This window comes from Anabrus simplex, chromosome 5 (assembly GCF_040414725.1).
Source record: "Anabrus simplex isolate iqAnaSimp1 chromosome 5, ASM4041472v1, whole genome shotgun sequence".
Taxonomy (NCBI): domain Eukaryota; kingdom Metazoa; phylum Arthropoda; class Insecta; order Orthoptera; family Tettigoniidae; genus Anabrus; species Anabrus simplex.
The window spans coordinates 100535557-100556014 of record NC_090269.1 but is presented as its reverse complement, the minus strand read 5'-3'; the positions used below and the strand labels follow the sequence as shown (position 1 = coordinate 100556014).

General features: G+C 38.4%; 1 protein-coding gene across 1 annotated transcript in view; it reads right to left on the bottom strand.

Moving 5' to 3' along the window:
• LOC136873801 (NF-X1-type zinc finger protein NFXL1) overlaps positions 1–20458 on the bottom strand; it is a 213111-nt gene that overhangs the window by 55730 nt on the left and 136923 nt on the right. Inside the window, exon 9 of the mRNA XM_067147048.2 lies at positions 2130–2341. Coding sequence (XP_067003149.2) covers positions 2130–2341 — 212 coding nt within the window. The remainder of the gene's footprint in view (positions 1–2129; positions 2342–20458) is intronic.

The following is a 20458-nucleotide window of genomic DNA, read 5'->3' as shown; positions in this document are numbered from 1 at the left end:
TGACAAAAAGTCTGTGGTACATTCTAGTTGTAACAAAAATATCAATACCATACGACAGGCAATGGCATCTCATTGCAGAACTTGTCTGAATAGTGATGATGTGGTCCCCCTGTAGGTGGGGGTGGTAGAACACCCCCCACGGTATCCCCTCCCTGTCATAAGAGCCGACTAAAATGGGCCTCAGGGGCTCTGAACTTTGGAGCATTGGATGGCGACCACGGGGCCCTCAGCTGAGTCCTGGCATTGATTCCACTTACTTGTGCCAGGCTCCTCACTTTCATCTATCCTATCTGACCTCCCTTGGTCACCTATTGTTCTTTTCAGACCCCGACGGTATTACATATGGAGGCCTAGGGAGTCTTTCATTTTCATGCCCTTAATGGTCCTTGTGTTACTTTGGCCGATACCTTCATTTTTCGAAGTGTCGGACCCCTTCCATTTTTTCTCTCTGATTAGTGTTATATAGAGGATGGTTGGCTAGTTGTACTTCCTTTTAAAATAATAATAATCACCACCACCACCACCACCACCACCACCAGTTTTTTGAATCTAAAGAGACAGCTGAATACTCTAGCATATAATAGCGGCAACCTGTTAAGTAAGATTGTACGAGCGATTACGAGTTGCTAGTCTTAGAAAGGATCTCGTAGGCTGGAGTGCCGTGCGCAGGTTATTCACGCGCAAGCTCACTATAAGCTTTCAGGTGCCAACGCTTCTCCTCGACCCACTAACTGCCCCCTAGAAGTACTCTTATTTACAAGAATTAAATCAGAGGCACTGTAAACCTCAAATTTGCCACCATTTTCCGTGTTGCTACTGGCTGGATAGGGCTGCCAGCTATGTTAAAAGTGAGAAAATCATGCAGTTTAAAATAGTTACGGCGCACGCCGGGTACGTTTTAATTAGCCACAGGGTTATTAATCGCGTCGTACCTTGTGATGTGTATGGGCCACTTTGTTGCCCCCTGCCCAGTTGTCTTGTTACAAGCCGGACCTAACCAAGCCAGACTAATAATCTTTTTACCAGCCTGGTCTTGAAACTATATTCCTAAGTTGCCAGCAACACTTAGCCCGCTGTGACATCGTCCGAGGCGTGCCATGTTGAATTTCTAACCTCTGCGATATCGTCCAAGCCACGCCATGTGGAATTCTAACCTATTGTTCGTGAAGGGTCTACAGAATCTTTAACTAAAATACAGGTTATCGCCGTAATATCCACGTATATCATTAATTTGCAATATAAGAGACCTGACCTTGAAGGTTTTCCAATTACTATTAGATGTAAGGAAAAGTGAAACAAAACTGCGTAAAGGTAGCGCCTTTTATTTTCATCGTGTATATCATGATGGCAATAGTTTGATACCGTTACGTATAGTATGAGCATGTCCGGCTCCATGGCTAAATGGTTAGCACATGTTGGCCTTCAGTTCAAGAGGTCACGATTGGGTTGGGGATTTTAATTTTAGTTGGTTAATTCCGAAGTTCGGGGGCTGTGTGTGCGTGCCGACTTACGCATTAGGATTCATCTTAGGTAGAGCCACATTTCATGAGGGCATAGATCCTAAATTGACAACTCGAAAGATCTGCACCCAGCTTCGAAGACCACACACCATTATTATTATTATTATTATTATTATTATTATTATTATTATTATTATATTTACATGACGAAAAATGTCTAAATACAGTACCCATATTTTGCTTTCCCCCAATTTTATATGTCACCCGCATTTATCGTTTTCCTGCATCCATCGTCATCCCCCGCCCCGGTAAAACAATGCATAGAGGTTTTAATGTACCATTAAGCAACACCAGGATTCAGTTAAGGGCCCCACGGTTTCCAACCCACACTCCCAAGTTAAGAGCCCCTAGGGCTTTGAATACTGAATTTTGTTACAACCGGTATAATAGAGAAAATTTGTCGGTTTTTTGGTGAGTCAGCAAGTTCAGCTTGCCCAGCGAAATGCTACCAGATGGCCATCTCAACTGCTTACCTTGCATACAAAACAAACAGAAAACTTGAGATACTACAGCTCTGGTGGGCATTGGTCTACTAAGCAACCGCTGCTAAGCCTGAAGGCCAGAATATACAAGTCCTTTAAAGAATATTAAGGTACACTAAAATCTCACCTGCAAAGTTTCATACACCGTGGAGGTCTGGTTTTCTTTTTGCGGCCACATGGTACTACTAGCACAGTGTGGCCACAACGACACTTAACCTCTGCTGTGGATGGGCATGGATAGCAAGGCCCTCGGTGGCAGACAGAAGCACACTTATGGTTTCCACATGTGAGAGTGCGACCACAGGGTTTCTCGCAAGGAGGACAATTACCATCACAGCACTGACAATATAAAACATTTAAAAAATATGAGCGGCACGGCTAAATACTACTTCAACATCAAACTGGTATGAGAGAGGTTTTATCTCACAACTACAAAATAAACATTAAGATAAACAGTAATACAATAGAACTTGGAGTTGCAATGGCATACTATGGCGAAACAATAAAAAAAAATTGCACTTGCATTTTACCATCGATCAGTCCAAAAACAAAATGTACACATCAAACATGACACTACAAACATTATTAATCCTCTACAACTTATTTTCAAAGCTGGTAATTAGGTTTGTTTCTTTGAATTAATTTACATTGAAGTGCAAACTCAATTTATTAATTGAAGCAGATAATCACTTCCATTTTGTTGTCCCTCAATAAACCTCTTTATCTATCGGAGATGAATCAAGGTAGCAAAACCTTGGCACTGTTGCTAAATCCATATGGAATTAATGATGGATATTTTACCAAACGTCCTTATGCTTCACCTTCCAAGTCTTCAGTAACCATTGGAATATTTCATTTCACATGCTGACAAGTCATATATGAAGGAGTTAAGGGTGGCATCAGATGCATTATTTGCTGTAGAACACATGGTTATTATGTCAATGCAACATCGCCAATAGCCAAAGAGCTGTGCATAAAATAAGATTTGACGTACCCTTTTTTACAGTTGGCTTAATGCTATACTGACACAGATAGGTCTTATGGGGACAATGGGACAGGAAAGGGGTAAGAGTGGGAAGCAACCGTTGACTTAATTACGGCATAGCCCCAGCATTTGCCTGGTGTGAAAATGGGAAACGACTGAAAACCATCTTCAGGGCTGCTGACAGTGGGGTTCTAACCCGCTATCTCCCGAATGAAAGCTCACAGCCACGCACCCCAACAGTATGGCCAACTCACTCGGTTTGATGTACTGTAAGAATGCTGGATGTCTATAGTATATATACACTGCAAAAATGACGGAGGTCACTTTGTTCCTGTGCATCTGTAACATCAGTGCATGAATCCATTCAGCAGATCAGGACTTGGATTAAGTAATTTGTGAATAATTTTGTGTATTATTAACTCAACAGTATGGGTGATATTGATAGTCATGATCAAAGTCACTTTCCCAGTTTGGGGACATTATCTGGAATGTGATTCTAACATGGCCCTAATAAACTCAATCGCAAGCAGAAGTCCCAGAAGACTGCATTCATGCATTTGAATCTGCCTGGGTGAGTCCATCTCCATTCCAAGTCATTGAGTTCGACTAGGCACTCCTGCGAAAGTAAACTTCATTTCTGCAATCTATGTACAAGAAGAAATGTACCTTTGCCTCAAGACCAATTCAACAAATACTGTTTGAAGCAGCTCATACTAGACTTGTGCAGCATAGATCTACCTTCAATGATGCATGGGAAACAAGTATCTTAATCGTTGTGAATCCCATAAGGAGACAAGAATGTGCAGCAGGGGAATTCATTCTTCCAAATATTCTTTACCAAGCGCTGTGGCCAATTTCTCAGGACAAATATGGGAATCTACTACACCTAGCACAATTCTGTTGTCCAAGTGATAGAAATTTCTATGCTATACTTCCCCATGAATGAAACCAAAAGTGGCTTGATGTTATGCAGCCAACAAGTGACAAATACTCCTGTCCAAGAGAAGAACATTTTTCAAATATGAAATTCAATCAAAATATTGACGTTCTTTGTGTGACATTGTTCAATAATACTGCTTGTTTTGATATTTACCTGAAATCATATGCAGGCCTATAACTCATGTTTGTTTACCTTCTAAAGTTTGCAATTAGTATGCTCTTGTAATATTCATTTTGTTATTCATTATAATGAGCAAGCATTGGTGAAGTGAGATTTACTCACTGAAACAGTTTAATAAGGTGACATCCATCATTGTTAATAAAGAAGTTGGGACATACAGCGCTTTTACATTTTATATTTCGTACTCCTTGTGCTAAAATCACTTTCCTTTGGTTTCTTCTAGTTGGATTAGTTTGTTCTATTGTGTATGTATTCACTAATAACTAATAATCTATGAAACAAGTTGGCGGCTTATTTTATAATTATTGAAGGGCCTATGTATCAGTAATGAGTCTTTTCTTTCATAAATTAACTTCCTGATAAAAGTGTATTTCAATGACATCCATCATTCTTGCAGTGGACTCTTCATACAGAAAGAGAGGAAGAATAACAGGAATACATAAAAGGAAAAGCACTACATGTCAGTGTGGGAAGAGGGAGAAACAGAAAGGAAAATAAAAAGGATAAGGACAATCTCCACATATTCATACAATATCATCTACAGACAGACTGGCTTTCTCCTCATCAATCCCTGTACTTCTACATCTATTCTTATCATCCCCTGATGAGGTAATTTCTGCTTCCCACCAAGAGGGCCTCAACAGTCACTGAGGGGACAGTTTTGACAGTTCTTCAGTCTTGATGTGGGATGTGTAAGACAAGAAGAAAGCTGGATATTCAAAGGAAAAAAGGAAAAGACAAAAAGATGAATACAGATAAGAATAAAACCACAGGATAAACACAAAAGGAGGAAAGGAACCCAAAGGTTCAATATAAGAAGGTTATCATTGTCCCCTTCAAATTTGGCATAAAAGCAATATTTTAATATCTATGAGTGTAAGAGTATTATTTCATCAGCAAGGGTGGAAATTTTTCCCAACTCTGTGTTACAGAGAGGTGAGCTCGCTCGAAACCGGAATTTCCAAGCGAGGGGAGAACAGTGGATTTTTTGTGTGTCAGACTACCAGCTGCCTGTCACGTGACCTACAGGGAGAAACCAAGGCTGCCTGATCGATACGATCAAGGTCGCTCTACACCTGACAGTATTCTAATAAAAATGTAACAACCTATCAGGTGCAAGTCATTGACCAATCACAGACGATTACGGCGACACACCCTCATCTTAAGACAATTATATAGCGGTGTTTTCCCGAAGGAACTGCCTCTTTGTGATTTGAGCTTTTCTTTGGTCTGCGCCTCTTTCTTCGATTTGAGTTCTCTTTGACTGTCTTGGGAATTCAACGCCGACGTTCACATTGCAGACATTCTTGGGTTCGATCATTTGGCAGAACAGACTCATTACATATTCTAGATCTACGAGTTTAGCAGATTTACGGAAGAAGATACGTATTATTCAGAAATATCATTCATCGTGTGTGTGTACTGAGCACATCTTAAAACTTATTTGTCAGTTTCAGCTCCTACTTGGGAAGAAAGAAGAGGAAGACTACGTGCAGATCGAGACAAATTCAAGATGCCAATACATCAGCAAGAGGAAGTCTACTACTACTCCATGTTCATCATCGCAGCTACAATGGTATTCTAAAATGTGAGGCAATTTCCGACATGGAGGAGACGGCGATCGACGGTAGGTGACCTACCTCATGTCCAGGGTCATCGGCCGAAATCCAGTTTCATCAATCACTTAAGTATAATATTATAATTTATATCTGTTCATCTTTGTAAACACAATGTAGAAATAACGCTTCCTTATTCATTTGGCATAATTTTCTTCTAGTCTTACAGTAGTTTGCTATTTCATTTCTTCTTTCCATGGTGTAAGGTAGTTAGTTATTGTGTGTGAATGATTATTGGTTTCTATTAGATATGTGTGAGTGTCTTCGATATTTATTCTGACTGTCCCAATTCAACAGTATAGGAGTGATTTAAAATAATTTACCTCTCCAATAATAATAATAATTTAATTTTGAAATAATTTGTAAATTTATTTTGAAGTCATGTGGGACAGATTATCGGTACGTTTCATTACGTCAAATTTCCCTAGACGTTATTACGATCTTTATGTGGATTTCAAATGTGTTAGTGTCATCTGGTAACTTTATTGAACTTTAGCTTATGCGGATTTGTGATGAATAATAATAATAATAATAATAATAATAATAATAATAATAATAATAATAATAATAATTGTACCGGGCGGTACACCTCTACACCGTTTATTTAAAAGTTGCGCCAGTTGAAACTCCTCTTCTGGAGGAAGGTTGAACTTTATCTATTCTATTAATTCTCTACTTTCTCAGAAGATGTCACCACGTGGAAAATTTTGAGTTTCTGAACTGTGTCACTTTTGATGTGTTTTTGTTTCGCTTGAAGTAAGAAGTGTGAACTTTCTCTTCTAGAGGACACTACTGAAGAATTACAATAGTGCAACCTAGTGCGAAATCAAAGAACTATTTTGTTGGAGAAATTTTTATTTCAAGAGTTTGTTCTTTGTTAAATTTCTTTCTGTCATGGTTTAAGTTGGCTGTATACCCCTCTTTTTCCCCTTATTTTGGATCTAGCCAATCCCGAGTTTCTTTAATTAATTTTCCACCAATAATGTGTTTCTTTTTCCTCTATGTAGGGGTTTCTTTTCCCGAACCAATAAAAACTTTGAGGGAGGGTGTTTTATTTCCCCTAACGCCTAGAATCTTCCGCGAGAGGATATAAACTGCTGATTTTGGGGTCTCCGGGCCACTTCTGTTCCATCTTTCAGTGTATTAAGTACATAGCAGAAGGCGGGAAGCGCCTCTTTCTTCTTCAGCCGTTCAACACCAGGTAATGGCCTATTAATAACTTCTTTTCTTGCTAGGTCGGCAGTTTAACACTCGCGGCGGGTTCGAAGCATTTCCATCATGTAACCTTTTCCTAAAATGTAATTACTCTTTTCATCTTTTTCTTGTAAAGCTACATATTGGGATAGAGAGTGCTAACCCTCTCGAGCTCCCACTCACATTTGTTTTGAGGTGAACTTATTTTCTCAAACTATTCTTCGTTTATGTAATGTAAAGTGTTCTTCTCTAAGTCACCTCTGTAGTATGGGATTAGCCCTTGCGTTAGCGGCCCAGAGCCAGATTAGGTTTTAAAAACAAAGTGTATTAGGAGTGCAAGATCGCCTCCTCTCAAATTGTTATTTTAGAGGTCATGTAATCAACCTTCTTTTCATGTAATAGACCTCCGTAGGTTGGGTATTTTACCCCTGTGAATACGTCCTTAGAAGGACAGCTTGAAGGTAGAGTTTGGTGTGGCCTTGTGATAGGCTTACAATTTTGAGAGCGGATCGCTCTTTGAAATTTGTTTCTGTATGCCTCGTGCAGGCTTTATGTGTAATGTTTGGAGCCAGTGCTCCTGGGCATGAATGGGGTTTTCTGCCCCTTGGCTAAAATTTTTTTTTTGGAGTAAGGCGGGGCTGATTGCCCAAGAGTTATGAAGTAAGGGCACTGAGCCCGAATCCAGTAATATTGTACCTACTTTTTTGCTACTCTGTACCTGTTATGATTGTTATCTCTTGTTTTTGAAAAGAAAATATAACCTAGTTAAATTTTAAATTAATTTTACATTGCACGTTAATTTCGTAGCTTGAAACCCATTCACACCCGCACCTTCTTTCACCTCTACCTACCGCTAAAACACGGTAACAATAATAATGATAATAAAAAACTTCATCACAGGTTAAATATGGAAATAAGGATCATGAGTGTAAATATTGTTTGTTCTTGTGTGAAATATTAATGTGTGCTCTAGTAGGGTAAATGTGAGCCTGGTAGACGGCCGAATCTTGACGGATTATTTATTATATTTATTGTATTTATGGACTTGGGAATGGATCAGTTATTATTTGTTTGACTTGTGAATCCATTTATTGAGTCTTATGTGAAGAGAGTATGTTGTTGAACATAATTTCTTCGAGTGGAGCACGTGTTAGTTGATAGCTATGGTATTGTAATAATAATAGTGTCGTAATTCATGAACCATAAACGCGTACGTTTATATTTGATCTGCGTTATATGCGTTTCTATATGATAATTTTCCAATGATATCTATCATTGATATTCTCATGAACATCGTTGTTGAACCTAGTTTCTTTATTTGAGTGATAATCCTGACACCACATTCCTAATTGTTGTAATGGTATTTCTTTAGCCGATACCGTCATCAGAAATTCTTCATGACTTAGATTAAAATTTAAATATAATAATCAAGGACTAGAAATCGTCATAAATATTATAAACTGTTACCGTGTACCCTAAGTGTGAATGTTGTATGTGTGATTAGTCATTAATTCTATGAATTGTGATATTTCTCATGACTACAATTTGCCTCGATCTCTTGTTTGTTGCGTGTGTTCTGATTAATATATCGTTATTTATGTTGCTCAAATTTTGTTGAAAAGGGAATCTTTAGTGGATTTTATTCCAAAATTAGATAGAGTAGGATTTAATGTCTTAGAAAAAAATGAATAAGCAAGGGTCATGTCCATGGACAGGAGTCACGAACGATTTATTGTAAAACCTACAAAGCTAAATATTCTCAATGAGTGTAACATTGAAGAAGGATATTGCGTTAATTTATGAAATTATTATGGAAAATTTTGAGACAATAATTATGAAGAAATTTTTCATTTTATAAATTTAAAGTCTGAGGAAGGCATGTTGAATGGAATTTCGACAGGAAAATTTTATTTTAAATTTTTCTCATTCAATAGAAAAGGGATAATTTAACCGCTGACGATTAATGAGTCAGAGAATTATTAAAAATTTTAATTTGAAATTAATCCTGTTATCATTAGAGAAAGGTCTTCTCATAAATTACGTTAATTATTTTATTATATTAGATGTAGGCTAATATTCGTCTATATATATTTACAGAAAACTATATCAGCAGAATTCTGGGAAGAATAATTCCGTTGTAATGAAAATACCGGCAGAGAAGAAAAATTAAAATTCCAAGATTTTGTTCAATTTTAAAGTTTGTTGTTAAGAGTGCTTAGTTGTAATAAATGTTAAAACCTTATATTTAGTGTTGATTTTATTGTCGCTAGTCCTTATATCTATCCCTGCCCTTAAAAATTTTGCAAAGCCAGAAAACGAACAGTCTGCGACTGAGACTCTCGTTCTCCGGCTGAGTAGCCAGGTAATAAGGGGGCACCATTAAGAAATGCTTTCTTCCTATATAGGTATTTCATTTCATTTTTCAGCCAAATTCGATTAATTCTTTTTTGTGTATCATAGTGATAGCTGGAGGGTAGGTGTTCCCTTTGGGTTTTATTTAAAAATTTAGATACTACGTTATCCTTGAGACAGTTCTTTAAGGAAACTATATCCTCTGCTAACTTAGCTAACCTTAGGTTAAAATAGATGTTGGCATGTTTATTTGCCTGGTTGGCCTTAAGATTGCAGATTTCGGGGAAGCTCTTTTAATAATAGTATGACAGCAATCAGCTTCAGGGATTGTGAATTCATTGAATTCAAGAGACATTTTTATAAAATTAAAACAAACAACATTCGCCTTGGAAGGATCAAATGAAGAAGACATCCTTGTAAAATATAGAACAGTGACAAAGGAAAATTAATTTTCAAAAACTTTTTATTAGTAGACAAGCAGGATATCATACAGTGAAAATGTGCTGGAAACAAAAACATTTTTATAACATCTGTTCAAATGAACAGATATAGTTTTAAAATAGGCTAAAATAAGTAAATCCATTTTCCCTCCCATTTCACCACCCCATTCATCCACATTGATTGTAATTTATTTCAATTTTTAAAATCACGTAGATTTTAAATAAAACAAGGTACAGTATAAGTCCGCTATAGCAAGTACGGCATATAACGAGAACTCCATTATAGCGACAATTTTTTCCTGTCCCTTCAAAATTCCTATCTTAAACTGTGTATCGTCCTTTGGCTACAGTGAGAGCCCTATCACTGACGCATCCGTTATTACGGGCGATTAAGCGGGCATGATTTTTTTCCGTTACCGATATTTATGCACCCCGGCTATGATATTGCATCCGACCGATTACCTTCGGCATCGTTACCTCGCTATGTGCACTAACAAGTTCTCTCGTTGACATTCGAAGGCGATGTCGGAGCCGATTAGTAATACCCGTCGACTGCTGTTCCGTATAGAAAATTTGAAATGAAAAAGAACATATTTTCGCAATAAATGAGTAAATAACATGTCCGATAACTGTTGTTAACTCGTTAAAAGTTAAGGCTGAATAAAGGACCGCTTCATTTTGAGGCTAAATACTGCAATTAAGTAAGAACAGGATACACCTCGAGATATGGCAGAGTGCTTAATTGATTTCAGAGGTTACTTTATATTTTCTCATGTCTGATTAAATTACGGAAAGGTTATTATGAAAATTTATAGCGAGAAGGTAATCATTTCTCTACTGGCGCTTGAAGTGTGTTATCATCATATGTATAGTACAGTTATGTTAGGATAAGTGATGCTGTTTGAACAAGAAAACCGTAGCGTTTGCAACAAAATGCGATCGATTATCTTCGGTACGGTATAGTTTTCTCACTTTGTGCATTTGCGAGCTCTCTTGTCAACATTCAAAGGCAATGTTGGAGTTGATTAGTAATACCCATCAACTGCTGGTTGAGAACAACACGTTTTCGTAATAAATGCGTAAATAACGTGGTCAATAGCAATTGTTAACTCATTAAACATCAAGACTGAAGTAAACGATATCTTAATTTTAATGTTATATACGGAAATTAAGTAAGAATGTGATACACCTCAAGATATGGCAGAGTACATCACTGATTTCAGAGGATATTTCATATCTTCTCGTGTCTAGTTAAATTTCGGAAAGGCTATTTACATGTAAATTTTTCGTGAGGAGGTTATCATTTCTCTACATGGATTTCAAATATGTTTTCATGATACATACGTGGTTAGGTTAGGTGACTCCATTTGAAGAAGAAAACTGAAGTGATTGCCACAGAAACCTCTGGAGTGATATTGTATTTCTCCGAATCCAAGACTTTTTTTCCTTCTCAGAATCTCGTGCGAAAACTCAAGGGTTGTTTTGCATTCGCGGCCTAACAGTAAGTCGATAGATACCACTGGCAACTGCTTCTTTTCACACGCGCACGCACACACAAAACTCGCTGACAATAAACGACCGTCTCTTTACTATACATCGCTAGTCATGACAACCGGTTGTACAGGGCTGTGTGTAACGTCACTGGATCTCAGGAAATAGTGAAGAGAGAATGGTGTTCTATTAGCCTCTACAAAAACATTTCCCAAATCTGCAGAATGGCATCAAAATATGCCTGCATTTGAATTTTTAGAAAGGCCATGGCTACTCAGTGGCAGAGTTATAACGCGCCTATTGTACTTGACGCTTAGTAAAATTAAGTTTTATAGACAGCAGGAATATTTTTGTGATGGATAGTCGTATTGTAAAGATACATGGAAAAGGTATTGCCGGCAAATTTTCAACAGGTTCTCATCGATATTATGATACCAATTTTAAGTTAATGGCTATTAAACACTCGGAAATGTAGAATAATTGTGCAGCCGCAAGAAAATACGGCATAGGCCTAACTAAAACCAATATTTGGCGTTACTGTGAAGACAAAGAACTAAAAAATGCGTACTGTACAAAAAATGCATTCAGTGGTTCGCAACAAGGATGCTTTAAAGAAGTCGAAGATGAAATTGTGAGGTATGTGCACGAAACACACAAGGGTGGAATGGCCATACCATGACACAATAAACTGGTTCTATCACTTTCAACGTCCGCGATTAGGCCTATACTTCACCGCTGAATTTGGCCGAACCCAGCAAGTGAGACGTGCGTGTAGCGGTAGCTGGTTATATCTGATGTTGAGTAAAAGTAACAGTTTTATAGAGAGCAAGAATAATATCCTGATGGACTGTTGTATTGTAGAGACGCATGGAATGGGTATTAACAGATCAGATGTAAGGCTTTTCAGGCGTTTGCTCTATTAACCAGCGTTTCGTCTTAGGTCTGACAGAGTGGGATGTGTCAGACCCTACCTACCGACGCGGAAAATTATAAGTTCCCATGGAGGGAATTAGATACAATTCCATTTTCCATTCAGAATTACTAGGCGGGCAATAATTCCATTGTGGAGATTTATCTCCCGTATGCAGTTACCAGACTGTGCCTCTTATAAGGGCTTCTGATAAGTTCACCTGCATACACCCCAGCGTCAGTGGGTAGGGTCTGACACATCCCACTCTGATGAGTCTAGTGTCAGACCTAAGACGAAACGCTGGTTAATAGAGCAAACGCCTGAAAAGCCTTACATCTGCTCTGTTTTTGATATGCTCTATTGGTGAAAAATATCTAATTCCCTCCATGGGAACTTAGAATTTTCCATTTGGAATAGGTATTGCTGGCAAATTTTCAACGGGTTCTCTTCGGTATTATGATGCCGATTTTAAGTTAATGGTCCTTAACCCCGTGGAAATAAAAAAATAACTGCGCAGGGCAAAAAAAAGGGGCATGACGAAAGTCAATGTTTGGCGTCTAAGGATGCGTAGGCCTATTGTACAACAAAAGGCATTCATATGATTTTACAAAGTACGTATTTTTTGAGCTTATTTAAATTTTTTGAAGGAAGAAGTGGGGTTCATCTTGTATTCCGAGAAATACAGTACTATATTTTTTCAGAATGAAATAAAACATTCACGCAGTACGGGATTTCGAAAAATAACAAAACAAGTAAGCCATAGTGTGGATATCATCTGCAGAAACACAAGTTTTGAACAAACTGATTGGCGTTTCATACTGATTTTTATGTGCTTGGTGAGTTTTCCGACTTTAATACCAAAATTGGATGTAACGATAACCTGCTATAGTGAGTAAATTCTTCGCTGTTATGAATTCTTGCTACAATGGACTTTTACTGTACTTATTAAGATCTTCTTAAGAAGATAAATACCGTATTTCACGGCATAATCGTCGCACTTTTTATACCAAAATTTTCGAAAAAAATTGTAGGGTGCGACCATTATACGATGAATATTTAATACCAGTATTTGTATTACTCAAAAAATGTATTTATAACTAAATTGTATTTGATACAAATTTAAGATGCACGTAATACTCGCGTTTATACATCAAAATAATTAAAATAGTCTAAAACAAAATTCATAATTTTTCGCAACAATTCGGCGAACGTTTTTCCAACCTGAAAATAAAAATGAACGTATTAAGTTAATTTGTCATTAATTTGAGTATTAAAGTTAAAATATTACGCTTGCAAAAAAATATCGCTTTGTTGTGAAATGCGGACTTACCGGTACGTAATTTATTCCAAATCTTCGGTGTCGCTATCGCAGGTTTCGCTATCTGATGCGCCGTCCTCGCCTCTGTTAATACCAGTATCAGATTCTTCGTCTCCCTGCCACACTGCGTCATCTTCGGAACCGTCTAGTGCATTCGAAATCCCAGTCCTTTTGAAGCTCTTGGAGACTAGTTCAGGTGGTATAAGATCCCAACTCTTCTTCACCCACGAGCATAACAAGTCCAAGGGTGGACGCCTGATATTTCCGGCGGGTGTCAATTGCTGATCGCCGCTCATCATCCACTCGTTGTAAAATCGACGTAAGTGGTCTTTAAAGGGTTTATTAACACATACGTCTAGTGGCTGCAAAGCAGATATTAGGCCACCAGGAATGACTATCTGCCGTGTCTTATTTGTAGTGAGAATTTGCTTCACTTCGTTCACGAGGTGACCTCGGAAACTATCTAAAACAAACAGAGCTGGTTGTTTTAGTAGTGCACCAGGTCTTCTATTCCACACAGTTTTAACCCAGTCCAGCATGAGTTCTACGTCCATCCAACCCTTTGGTTGCACTCGTACATGAATTCCACGGGGAAACTGTATATTCTTAGGCATCGTTTTCCTCTTGAAAATGATGTAAGGCGGCAACTTTCTCCCGTCAGCTCTAATGGCTAGCATTGCCGTGCATCGCAACTTCTCACTACCGCTGGTTTTCATTAATACACTCCGTGATCCTTTTAGCGCAATAGTGCTGTTGCGAGGCATATCAAAAAAGATTGGAGTCTGATCGGCATTACCGATTTGAGAAAGCAAGTACGAAGTTTCCTTGCGCAAACGTATGACAAATCGGTGAAAATTTACAATCTTGTCCGTGTAATCAGCAGGCAACTTTTGGCTTAGTGTTGTTCTCCTTCGCACTGACAGATTGTGTCGTCGCATGAACCCCTTAATCCACCCACGAGTCGCCTTAAACTGAGTTACCGGTATGTTGTGTTTGCGCGCTACCTCCTGTCCCTTAATTTGTAACATTTCATATGATACACTGCAGCCATTGTTACGTATTTCACTGACGTACCTAAACACTTCTTCGTCAATTATAGGAAACTTCCCTGTTTTAGGACCTCTAAACGCGCGTCTAGAAGGGTTTGTGCTTTTTAGCTTGTTTTTTACTTTCCGCCAGTCACGCACCAACTTTTCACTCACAGAAAATTTTCTTTCTGCAGCTCTGTTCCCGTGCTGTTCAGCGAAGGCAATTACGCTTAGCTTGAAGCCCGCAGAATAGTTTCTATATTTACCCATAATCGCTTATAAATGCTTCACACGTTAATGTTTTGCGATATAAATGACTTTCCGTAACTGTTCACTATTAAAACAAATTATTTCTGCAAACACCCAAAATACAAATTAAAAACTTAAATTCTCACGCACACATGTCTACAGTAATCACGTAAATCTGAAACAAATAAATGCATCTGTGATCTGTCCATTCCAGAGCAGCCAATACTGTTAGGCAGCAAGGAAGCATGCAACAATTTATCAGTTTAGCTCGTTGGTTGTGACACACTACTGCGCTTGCGCAAAGCTCGCAAACCGGAGCTCTAGCTAGCGCGGTGTAGATCTACTGTATAGTTGACTGTATTCCGAGACGTCAGTAACAAACATTCATTTTTTTCAATTTCTTTTAAACATACGGTAATTAGGTTAATATTTCTTCCCAGTTATTGATGATTTTACATTACATTACTGATGAGTTTATAAAATAAAATTTTAATAGCATTGGATAATAATTATCTTGACTGCTTGGATAAAAGTTTTCATCCCATGCCCGGACACTTATGACGTAGTAGTAAGATAAGAGTCTAGCGATGACAACTGAGACATCGTAAATAATTCGGCTGAATAATTCCGTGGAAATCTGCATTATCGTCTTGGATTTCACTTCGTGCGCAATAACACAGGAGCCGGCCCCATGGTGTAGGGGTAGCGTGCTTGCCTCTTACACGGAGGCCTCGGGTTCAATTCACGGCCGGGTCAGGGAATTTTACCTGTATCTGAGGGCTGGTTCGAGGTCCATTCAACCTACCTAGCCGGTATTTCCTGGCGACGTTGCCGATAAGCGATAACTTACAGCCTTACGTATTTCAAATGGGAACTCATAATATGTAGGTGGTGAATAAATAGTAGGCCTACACTGTCTCGCGACCACGTTGTCAAACTGCCGATAGTCTACCGGTAAGCCATGCGTCGTACATATACCGGTATTATTTATTTATACGTTGTGCAACATGTCGCAAACGTGACTGTGTTGCCAAATTGCCCATAAACCATACACGTATTTGAATTGCGCATTCATGTGCAACTTACGTTGCAGTTCCATTTACCTTTTAACCAGATTAGTGAACAAAATTTGGACGTGCGACGATTATGTAATTAAAGGTTTAAAGTCCGATTTTTGTATTGAAAATAAAGGATGCGACGATTACGCGGTGGCGACGATTATGCCGTGAAATACGGTACTTTTTAATTTCACCTAAGCGTTGTAATACGGCTGAAGATGTTCTACATGAAATGAAACATGTACTGTATTATAATTAATTGATTTGCTTAATGCAAATATAAGTATCAAAAAGGTGGAAATTTACTGTTTTTGATTCATTGTAAACACTAGCAATGCAACAGTTGGTGAAAAAGCGTGGCTTGTATAATCAATTCGTACACACCAAACAATATTGTCAATGCTGATGAAACTGCATTGTTTTTTCTTTATGCAGAGTGCAAACGGACTTATGTTTTAAAGGAGAGAAGTACCACCTGGGAAATCGTACAAGGTGGGAGGTCATTGTACTACGTTGCAATGCACACGGAAGCGAGAGACATCTTCCCCTCGTCATAGGAAAGTTCGATAAGCCATGCCGGGAAATTGTACAAGGATAGAGTCACTATACTGTGTTGTAATGCAGACGGAAGTGAGACACTTACTCCCCTCGTCATAGCAAAGTTTGACAAGCCATGATGATTTTTAAGGGCATCACATACTTTCTGTTCAAGTTCAGGGCATCTAAAATTCATACAGTACATTAATCCAATGAATAAAGCACTTGCACAGGGGAGCCAGCATATATAGATTTCTCCCCGTCTTTGAATCAGGATTTTTTCTTCTTCTTTTGTTGCGTGAGGTTATGTTTGACAGTGAATTATCCAAGTGCATTATTTGAATAATGTAAATGCACCTTGTTGGATACATTTTGGAAATAGTTCTTTTAACTGTGAATCAAGGTTAACTGCATGCAGTAACGGATCCTTTTAGAATATTTTGTGACGCGGCAAAGGTTGGCATTTTTGAATTACGAGCTGGCGGTTAATTTGAAATCACGTAATTCGAACTCTGATTTTTGCATCCCAACGACTTCAAATTAACAAGGTTTTACTGTATAAAAGAAAGATAAGAACTCCGCCGTTGTCCGGTCCCAAGTCCGAAATGAGAAAGGAGGAGGGTTCGCTGGTCTGGCACCAAGCTGTAAAAATGCCAACGCCAAATGCCAACGCCGAGTGTTGGGCGGCAGGAAATAACCTGACTCCCTAAGGGGGCGAACGGCTTCGGGCAAATTAGCTCCTTTGGGTAGGGTGATGGTCCCCACAGTGGAGGAAATGCCACTGAAATCCATTATGCAGCATCTGTTCTCCAGGTTAGGGGCGGCTGCACAAGGCGTCTGTGCTCCAGAGGAGCGGCCTCATTATCACCTCATTGGATCACATCTAGAGTTGTAATTCGGGACCTAGTCCCACATAGGTGACACCTTGACAGTCAACCATGGAAGGTCTTTTAGGGAATATTCCACCGGCTGAACCAAGAGTTCAGAGAAGGCAGCATTCGGATATGGTGGGCTGCCACCTGAAAGATACCGTGAAGTTGGAGGCACGGAAATACCCCAGTACCACACACACGAACGAGACAAAATCATGAATCAAACCAAATCAGGTAACATACTTCTCGGCACACAATATAAACTCACTCATGCAAACCGGTAAACTAAGAGTGATCACCGACTTAATGGACCAACACAAAATTCTTATCATGGGATTACAGGAAATTAGAAACACTGACCAGGATGCCTTGGAATCTTAAGGGTACAGACTTTATAAAGGTATACCCGGGAAGAGGGTGATGAAGAATGTCCCAGAATTTGGAACAGGATTTTTGATCAGCCTTAAAATAATAAACTCAGTTCAAGAATTCAAATCACAGTCTCCACGACTCTCAACGCTCACCTTAAAGGCATCTAATAAAATCTGTACTATAATAAATGCCCATGCTCCCACTAATGATAAAAACTCCTCAAAAGACCATGAGGAAACAGAAGAATTTTGGGACCTATTGGACTAGACCATAGATAACATCCCCAAACACCATGTAAAATGATTAATGGGCGACTTCAACGCTCAACTAGGCAGAGAAAGAAAATACCGTGACATCATCGGAAAATGGCCAGCACACAAGAAAACAGATAAAAATGGAGAAAGACTAGTTGACCTGTGTAGAACCCAAAATTTAATCTCAAAATCTACATGTTTTAAGAGGAAACCTCAAAAACTCAAAACATGGAAACACCCTGACTACACTAAAGGAGAATGGCAACTGGATCACATCTGCATGGACAAATACCACCACAAAGAGATCTATAACGTCAAAGTTCTCCGAGGAATAGACACAGGTTCAGATCACTACGTAGTTAAAATTAAACTCACACCCCAGAGGAGACAACAAAAGCAAGCCCTTAAAACTAAAAGAAAAATAGATCCTACCCAGCTAATCAACAACAAAAATTACCAGAAAGCAACTGATAAAATAAACATCAGAGATAAACTTGAAGACTTAGTACACAACCTTAAACAAATTGCAGAAGTCCTGGCTCCAATTAAACCATGTAAAAAACACCAATGGTGGAACAGTGAATGTGATGAAACAGGGGAGAAAAGACATCAGGCATGGCTATTACATCAGTCCCAAAAAACTGAAATATCCTATCAGAATCTAGTAAAACAGAGAAAAGAAACTACCCAAGTCTTAAGAAGAATTAAAAGACAATATCATAAGGATGCACTACAGTTAATTGAAGAACAATTCAATAAAACTCAATCAAGGGACTACTACAAAATCTTCAAAAAGCAGCTCCAAAAATATGAACCCCCGACCCTACTGATGAAGGATAAAAATGGCAAGCTGGCTCATAACAATAAAGACAATGCAGAAATTCTGGCTAAATATTTCAACAAGCTTTTAAATTGTGAGGAACCCACAGAACTCCTCCATTTGGACACCAACACCCCGATAAAAACACCACCAGAGAACATCAATCCCCCCCACAATAATGGAAGTCTACCAAGCTCTGAATAAATTAAAAAACTACAAAGCGTTAAGAGAAGATCAGACCTTTGTGGAAATCTGGAAATATGCAGAAACATCAGCAAAAGTTGCTCTCCCTCAACAACTTGTCTCTATCTGGATTAAAGAAGAACTACCAGAACACTGGACAACAGCCCTCATTCAGGCACTGCACAAAAAAGGAGACAAAACTGACCCTAGTAACTACAAGGGAATCTCGCTCCTAGACATAACATACAAAATATTTTCAATAATCATCCTTAATAAGATAAGTTCACAACTTGAGAAAGAAGTAGGAGAATATTAAGGAGGTTTCAGACCCTGGAGGAGCTGTCCTGATCAGATCACGAGTCTTAAGTTGATAATGGACTCTAACAGGAGAAGAAACGGAGATATGGTGATAACATTTGTAGATTTCAAGAAAGCTTATGATTGCATCCATAGAGAATCTCTGTTTAAAATTTTAGGACACCTTGGACTACACCCCAAATTAATAAACATGATAAAATTGACTCTCACCAACACCAAATCAAAAGTGATGTTTAGGGGTGAAACATCAGAGACATTTGAAATTAAAACTGGACTACAGCAGAGAGATGGGCTCTCACCACTATTATTTAATTGTGCTCTAGAAATGGTAATCAGGGAATGTTTTAGGAAATGTCCCCCCAAAATAACGATTGGCCGAAAAATCAAAACAAATTGCCTGGGTTTCGCTGACGATTTAGCATTACTAGCAGTGAACATAAAAGCAGCAAAAACCCAGATATCAGAACCTCAAAACATTGCAAATAATATTGGCCTCAAAATATCATTCGAAAAAACAGAAATTATGCCCCAGAAACCAACACAGTTAAAGGAAGTTACCATAAACGGTAATACAATCAAAATAGTAACTCAATTTAAATATCTTAGAGAAGTAATAACACATAACCTAAATGAAAAAATCTCAATCCAAACAAGAACAAATAGATTAGCTAAAGCACAAAAATTAACATGGGATATCTACAAAAAGAAATGTCTAGCAATAAATACAAAAATAAAACACTACAACACAGTTATAAAACCGCAAGCTACATATGCAGCAGAAACACTTTTTTACCTGAATAAACAATCAAAGACTGACAGACTTCAGAAAATTGAAAGGAGGATTGGAAGAACCTGCATCAATAAAAAATACCAGAAAGATGGACAGTGGCGGTTAATACCTAACAAAGTCATGTACGAAGAGCTAGAACCCATTACAGATAATATGCGTAAGAGGAGACTGGGATTCTTTAGACATATCATGGGGATGCAGGATTCGAGACTTCTGAAACAACTAGTACAACACAATCTCGTCTCAAAAAATACCACAACAGGATGTAAATGGATCAGAGAAGTAAGAGAGGATCTGAAGGAAATAGGCCTTACAACAGAAGACATCACAAATAAGATAAAATTGAATACAAAACTCAAGAACACAAATCTCCGCTTTACCCTTACACAAAACAAACCAACAACACGCATATTTTCAACTGAGGAAAGGGCACTGAAGAAGTACTGGGAGGACCGCAAAGCCTAAACAATCCCTTCAAAGAGACCTGAACGAAGGACTGACTAAAGTGATCCTATGTGGTCATAAAATAAGTAGAAGTAGAAGAAGAGA